The 7757-nt window shown below is 32.9% G+C and overlaps 1 protein-coding gene across 5 annotated transcripts; it reads right to left on the bottom strand.

The window, feature by feature from the left end:
- Positions 1-272: 272 nt before the first annotated feature.
- LOC111709743 (uncharacterized) lies at positions 273-4863 on the bottom strand. Of its 5 annotated transcripts, none has more exons than XR_002766929.1 (9): positions 4765-4863; positions 4048-4096; positions 3134-3245; positions 2412-2523; positions 1616-2205; positions 1363-1540; positions 1016-1091; positions 742-956; positions 273-561 (listed from the first exon to the last, which is right to left on the bottom strand). XR_002766929.1 is itself a non-coding variant. In XM_023483638.1 (8 exons), exons 2-8 carry the CDS (start codon positions 4075-4077, stop codon positions 873-875), a joined length of 1182 nt encoding a protein of 393 aa, XP_023339406.1. In that variant the 5' UTR covers positions 4078-4096; positions 4765-4863; the 3' UTR covers positions 273-872. The 5 variants fall into 5 exon arrangements, 1 of the variants encoding a protein (XP_023339406.1); XR_002766930.1 differs by having other exon boundaries at positions 273-524; XR_002766931.1 differs by having other exon boundaries at positions 273-524; positions 767-956.
- Between the last annotated feature and the right edge of the window lie 2894 nt (positions 4864-7757).

Here is a 7757-nt window from a genome sequence, read left to right as displayed (position 1 = left end):
TCGGACAACCCCTCACAAAGTTAAAAACTATACTGGAGCACATTTTTCAGTCTTTTTTAAGCATTGGAAGGGTTTAAAAATCCTAATACCTGTTTTCTAGATTATCTGGTATTATTTGTATAAAAATTGAAAACAAAGATTTGCTAAAAAATAACTTCTAACCATACCATAGTGAAAAGGTAATTTTTACAATTAACAAATTTTATAACTTGGAAATTCTCAAATTAGGAAACTATTTCTTGTGAACAATATTTTATTGATATTTTGTACAATTGTTTATTATATATTTTATATTCTGTAGAATATTGACAAGGGAGAAATATTTTACATTCTGCGAGAATAAAGATGTTGCATGTATAATAAATGAACTTATTTAAAACAAATATTTGATTTGACCAAAGTTTTGACTTAATAAGGCGATATAAATGGTGTCTGATGATCTGTAATTGTAGATTTAAAAGTTGATAAAAGTTAGGTTTTACACAACATTACAGTAATTGTTGATGTTATTTAATGTTACCCAGCTTATTCAGAGAGTTACAATTCGATTCACAACAATCACTTTTAAACCTTAATCTGAACACAGGTAACAAAGATATCGTCAGTTTTTTCATCTTGAAATACATAAATTATGTCGACCTTCTTTCTTGTCATTAGTGTATAAATCACGATGGAACATTATCACTTTTCAACAAGAACAACAATGATATCTCGCATCATGCTTGATCAGACAAAGGTTACTATTGTGAATCGAAATGGAATTAACGTTGACAGAACTTCGAACACCAAACCAAACCAGAACTAGGGCCTGGCACTGTTAAACAAACTACTTATGTACAATTGTATAATTGTACAGTAAACGCTGTACAGTACTACTCTGAGAGTACATCTGAAACGTGGGAGATATTCTTCAGATTACCAGGGGACAGGCTGCCTTGTACCAACCTTAGAGCATCCTGAAAACAAAGAAATTAATTACTAATCAATTAATCATTCACTGAGTAAAAATGAGTACCTGGAGAACAGTCGAGTTTACTGAGAGTTTATTGAACGAAGTTCCAACATCAGATATTCCAGATACTCTCCGGCTTCTGGAAGTAAAACAAATCTTAGAATTTTTTGCGTATTTTTGCAAGACATTCCTTTAGCAAGATTAATTTTTGACAGACTGACGGACACGACAACGACGATATCTTCCCTGTTGTTACTAAATAAGAGGCACAGTACAAAACAAATGGCGGTTTTTTTAATAAATACATTATGTACATAATATCGACCCAGTGATCAAGGGTACCACAAACCAATATCAAAGTAATAGAGTCCTCTTTAATCTTACATAACCATTAACCTGATGTTTGTTACCTTGGAGATGATCTCCCTGATAAACTATCCGTGGAGTTGGGACGGGACGGAGGACGGGAAGACGAGGATGAGGATGATGACAGATCTAGAGGAGCACTCTGAGTCAGGTTAAACATCCCGCTATCGTTGGGTTTGGACAGGATAGGAGATACACTCTTATGTCCGTGAATCCACTTCTCTACATTTGAAATTAAGTTGTAAGTATATTTTTAACTACGAAGATCATAATCAAGAGTTCCCGTAAAATGTATACCTGTTAATGACGGATAAAGTTGCTGCTCCCAGAAATTCTGAATATATTCTGTTTGATAAACTGGCGTAGGTTGAACCGGGTACTTTTGCGGATAATTAAACTCGGAATTAGAGTAACTGTTCAATTCCTGGTAGGATGCATTCTCCGGAGAAAACGATCCAAATCTGTCCTGATGAACTGGTAAATGAGTTCTAAACCCCTCGTTTGATTGACTCATCATGGACGGAGTAGGATGGTAGAAAGGATGACAGTGATCAACATACTGTTGAGAAATAGTATACGATCTAAACCCACGATCCTGCTCTTCACAAGATGAATATGTTCCGAATCCTTGTTGTAGAGGATAGTTTTCGTACATTTTCTCATTTCCGGTCTGTTCCAGTGTACTGTAAGAGATCCAGGATTCATCCGGTTTCTCCTCCTTTATGCAAGGTTCCATTTTAACCAGAGAAAACGCGTCCTCATTCTTCTTACTTGACTTGGTTCGGGGTGATTTCTCAACTTTCTTCTGTTTGTCTCCGATCCTGATCATCTTGAGATTAATCCCAACCATCAGGGAGGATTTTAGTCTACAGTACTGGCACCAACCTCTACAAATAAATGCGGATTGTGAAGTCTCAAAAAAAACATGTAAAGAAAAATTTTTTTTTTCTTGCATTAAAAACATAAAAATCCATTTTAATTCAGTACGAAACCAATATTTAATGGGGCTCCTTGTAGAAACCAATATTTAATGGGGCTCCTTGTAGAAACCAATAAACAAGTTTGCGAAGACGACATTCAGATTTTAGTTTACCTGAGCCTAGGTGGGCAGCCTAGTGTACAAATCTTGTAAACAAACTTATCATGAAAGGTTCGTTTTAGAAACTGTTTATCCGCTTCACAGGTGTAGATTCCGTAGTGTAAACCTAAGGAAATAACAGGTTTATTCGAGGAAACAAGTTTAGAGGATTTATATAATTTGAAAATACATTGGAACGAAACGGAAGATTTTTTTGGAAAGCGGAAAGAACTTTTTCCATGCTCCAGATATGATTTATCAAATTTTAGATAAATAAAAGATAATTGTGAACACAAGTATTGATAAACTTGTTAAATACGACATGCATTTAACTCTGAAGAAAAGAAAGGACTTATTCCATGATTTATCAAATTTAAAATAAAAGTTATTGGAAACATAAATATTTATCAACTTGTTGAATACTTCATTTTACTCTGAGAAAACTGGTTCACGTCAAACTAAAGAAATCTTATATGTTTTCGATCAAAAGAGCTATTAGGTAAAACAAAAATGTTTTGAATTTATAATATGTAACCGGATAAATTGGCTTTTCTCTTACTTCAAATTAAAGACCAAGGTGTTACGACAAATCAAAGCAACTTCAAAGTCAACCCAGTTTTGAAAATTGGTGCATATTTTCATAGCTGGCAATAGATCTCTGTGGATTCTAGAATGGCTCTAGTCTTAAAAAACTTTGTATTGAAAGAGACTGTTAACCTTTAGAAGACAGTATATACCTGTATTTGGACGAAGCTGGCAGATTCTACACTCAGGATTAGATACTTTCTCCTGCCTCACAGGTTTCAAATATGCTTCTCTCCAGTCTTGAAACAGCTCAGGATAAGTCCTCTCAACATTTATCCCAGTTTTCAATTAAAAAGGTTTTTTTTAAAGTTTCAGCTAAAAAGAAGTAAAAAAGATATTGCCCCCCCAAACCCCCCTCTCCTCCTCAAAATTCTATGGGAGGGGACGAATCTATTCAATATGTAAAATTCATCATGAAACAATATATTTTAACATGTTTTAGGGCTTTTCAGGTTCAAAAGGTAAATCAAATTTCGGGGGAAAGGGGGGGGGCGTATTTCTCCCTCTCTCTCTAGGGTGGGCAATTCCTAGGGGGCAAAAACGTCATGTGTGTGTGTCTGTACCAAAAGAGTGTGTGTTAGTTTAAAGTACCAAAGGTGTGTACTGTAGGTATATAGAGTACATACGAATCTCGGTATTTGTACAGTCTAGGAGAGTACATTTGTTTATTGTTAATTGTTTACTTAGAAATAAGTTTAATATACATTAATATAGTATATTATTTATATATTTAAGTCAACACTATAAGCCAAATTTTCACGCAAAGAATATAACTTGATTGAAGTTTACAACAAATATAGTCGTTATTCAAGTTTAATTATAATTGACAACATTGTTCTGCAATTTGCTTGACTGTAGTCATGTTGTGTTTCTGTACCAAAAGAGTGTGTGTTAGTTTAAAGTACTGGTCTGCAAAGCAGTGCGACTGGCTTTCTCATGCCAGACCAGCGCCATTTCCTTTCCTTTATTCCTATTTCTTGGCAATTCCTCCTTGCCCCTAAAAACCAAACACATGTTTATAAAATGCTTAAAAAAGTTTTTAAAAATATTTGTAGGGAAATGTTTCCTGGAGCCAATTTTCAGCATCTGTACCCATTTCTTCCCATGCAATCAACCTGGAGCAAAATATTTTTTTTCCAGTTTTAAGAATTTAAGTTATAATCGTAGGTTATTCAATAAGTCACACACATTTAACACTAGAATTTGACACAGAAAGTTTGTAATTAATAAGCCAGATTCATTCATTCAATGCCGGAATTTTGCCAAAATGTGACACGAAAGCTGTTTTGAAGGTAGTAATATGTACTAATCATGAAAATGATTTTATAATAGGAGCAAACCTAAGATTCTCAGGCTCCTGTGGGATATAATCGTTTTCAGATTGGTTGCGTATTTGCTGAATATGATCTGTTTAATACTACAACTTTTATACAAAATTGTATTCACATGAATTTTTGTATAATTTTGACACAGTTTTATTTCTCAATACAGGAACATCAGATAGATGTCTGATATCGTTCAACGCCTGAGATTCTCAGGTTTCATCCTATACCCCCTTTCATTTTTCCTTTACAGTCCCTTTCAGACGATTTTTGCTAAACCTATCCTTAAACAATTTGTCTGAGAACATGCATAATGCACATCTTTGGATTATTCTAGAGGGGGGGAAGGGGCACGGAATGACTGTCCCAGGCTATGCTTAGGGTTAAACTACGGCTTTGATAAACCAAAATGTAGAAAAAACCTTATGTTTGACATTTTGTAAAGAAATTATCAATCAGACCTGCAGTTTATCTGATTTCAGTGCTCACTCTTTCAATATAATTCTCAAACTAACGTTAAAGTTAATGTTTATTGGTATGCTGTACTTATGGGACAAGCGTACACTGTACAATATCCTATCCATGGAGATGTGAATATATAGAGGAGGCAACAGCATAATATAACATATCAGGGTCCTACCTACAGCCAGGACGTTTACAAGAAATATTATTTCAGATCTCTCTCTTTAGTTCAAGGCAGAACTCTGTATGCAAGTTTTTTTCCTGTATTATTATTTTGTCAAATCTAACACTAGTGCTATTGTCTGTGTTAACTCTATGACATTAATATCTATGGTTTGACCGGAGATAATCCTGTCGACCCAAACAACCTGAACCAGTAATATACAGAACTGGTTTGGAGCAAGGAGTGATTTTTCTGAAGTATTAATATTATCATCATTATTTTTTTAACAAATTTATATTTGAGACTTTTTAGCTTGTAACATTTATAAAATTATAAACATCTTGTAACATTCTTTTCTGAATACAAAAGGAAAAGAATGATTTAACCAGTCTTAAACAACTGAATATTTAAATCTAAAAAAAATCATTATTTAGTTTTTATATGATTATTGATTATCATGAACGATTGATAAAGTGTTAATTTATACAATAGCTTGGAAACCCAGCTTTGCGGAAAATTTAATTTTCCAATAAAAGTCAATCAATTTCTAATCGAAATCTGAGGTCCAGGGGTTCATGAGCTACGATCGGACTCATCGCGCGGACATACATCCATGAACAACAAACAGACGGACAGACCAACAAAGATTACTTCTTTCTATATTCAGAGCGTCCCATATCATATTAGATTATCTCTAATCTTTAACACCTAAATACGAACATAATACTCGAAAAATCTAGCATTTTCTGCAAAAAATAAATTCTATTAGCCTTATTAAATTTTTCAAAATGATTCATTCTATTTTAAATTTTCTGATTTGTTCCCCAAATCGTAATTTTACCCATTGACGCGGTCTAATTTGATGTGGGACACCCTGTATATAGATGTCCAAAAAAAGACGACGTTATCCAATTTATTTTTTTTATTTTTGAGTCTTGATAGAAAACACATATAAAAGGGTGTAGCTCACTAAACATGACAACTGAGAGAGGACTGAAAAATATATCGTTGATAACAAAATTGTACTTATGTAAGGTAGTTGAACTGAGTATGCAGTATTGTGGACAAAATTTGAAGAATTTGTAGAAATCAGCGAATAAATTAATATAAAATAAGAAATTTAATATAATGATGAAAACGAAATAATTGATTCTTGCATTGATTTATTGACAAATTTCAAAGTTAGTAATTATACACGTGGAAAAGTTTTATATGTCTCAAATGAATCCTAAAAACAACACTGCATTCTCAGTTTAACTACTTTACATAGCCGGTCTGTCCCTTGTTTAGCACTTAGTCATTTTAGACTGCTATCTTTAGGTTGTCTAGTGAGACACACAAATATTCCTCTTTCCTTCCTGCATATTACGATTTTGTTTTCGTTTTATTATTTTGTATTTACAGAAATTATGAAAATACAAACATGATCTAGAACATTAAACACATTCATCATTTTTATTATGTTTAGGGACAATACAAACAGGCGGTTTTTTTATATATCAAACATAACACTTTTTTAGAATTTATACAATGAGAAGCAGAAAGCTATGCGATTTAGAAGACGACATTAATTCGATACTTATGGGTATAATTGATGTTAGAAAGCAAATAGTTTTACTAGAAACTTATTAAATCACTAGCTAAGTGAAATGAGCCTGTTTACACTGCACAATTGTTGTATTTCATGTTCACAGAACTATTTAAAGTCATATCTTTTGTCTAACAGTCGTCTTCTCATCCCAGAGTTTTCTGGTTCTCACTGTATGCTTTAAAAATTCTTTAGGTGCCAGGAAAGTTTTTTGTTTTACATTTTTCTATATTTAGAATGGAAAAGTAAAGCATCTCTGTTTATTTTAATGTTATATGCAATTTTAAAGCAAATAGTCATTAAAGAACATCTAACCAATTTTTGAAATAATACTAATTTTAACAATTTTGATAAATAAGGAGATTCGTTGCAAAGGGGGAAAGATTCTGTAAAAATAATCATATCGGATTTGAAATCGAGAAAAGATAAAACAAATGCTTAGATGAAAAACATATTCTGTATATGCCATAGATTCAACAAAATTATTAAGAGTAATCAGTAATCACACAGAATAAAACAAATAAATTATAGATACATACATTTGTTTAAAAATAAAAATTCCTCACTATAAATTAAATGTTCAATATTAGAGGGTGCCCCACGAAACATGACAGTTGATAGACGACGTGAAGGTCGTCTTTGATCTTTGAAATAGTTTGCGGCATTTAATCGTCCACACAAACTCTTAGATGTATGATTCTTGAATTAATAATCGCAAAATTCACCTAGTCCTGGCATTTACACAATGTGGTCTGTCTTTTATTGTGCTTTCAATTTTACCGTAAATTTTAAGAATTTCTTTCAGACTGACTATTTCTAAATAAAACCAAAATGATCTCAATCTCGACGAAATTCGCTTATCTTCGATAAGTTCAAAAGCACAAAAAAGACAGACCACATTTTGGAAGTGCCAGGTCAGGGGTATTTTGTGACGAGTGAATGCTGCAAATTGTTTCAAAGACGAACTTCAAGTCATCTTTTAACTCAGTTGAGTCTACTGCCATATTTCTTGAGACATCCTGTTATAGATAAAAGCATAAACATTTTTTGAATTTTTTTTAACTCGAACATTATTTTGGTTACAGTGCCGTACAAGACTGTATGTACTAAACACACTGTACAGTGTCCTCAAAGATGGTACGGTACAATTTCAAACCAACGTGTTAGAAACTCCAACTTTCTGTCACCAAAAACTGGTCTTCTAGGACGATGTCAGAGCAAACAGTAAAATTATAATGAAA

This window comes from Eurytemora carolleeae, unplaced genomic scaffold (genome assembly GCF_000591075.1).
Source record: "Eurytemora carolleeae unplaced genomic scaffold, Eaff_2.0 scaffold995, whole genome shotgun sequence".
NCBI lineage: Eukaryota > Metazoa > Arthropoda > Copepoda > Calanoida > Temoridae > Eurytemora > Eurytemora carolleeae.
This window is presented reverse-complemented; position numbering and strand designations above follow the sequence as displayed.

Coding starts and splice junctions, on each gene's coding strand:
- LOC111709743 (XM_023483638.1), bottom strand. CDS start 4,077: ATGGGTACAGATGCTGAAAATTGGCTCCAG. Junction 3,246..4,047: donor ATGCTGAAAATTGGCTCCAG/GAAACATTTCCC, acceptor ATAAATGTTGAG/AGGACTTATCCTGAGCTGTT. Junction 2,206..2,411: donor GGCTGCCCACCTAGGCTCAG/GTAAACTAAAAT, acceptor ATTTATTTGTAG/AGGTTGGTGCCAGTACTGTA.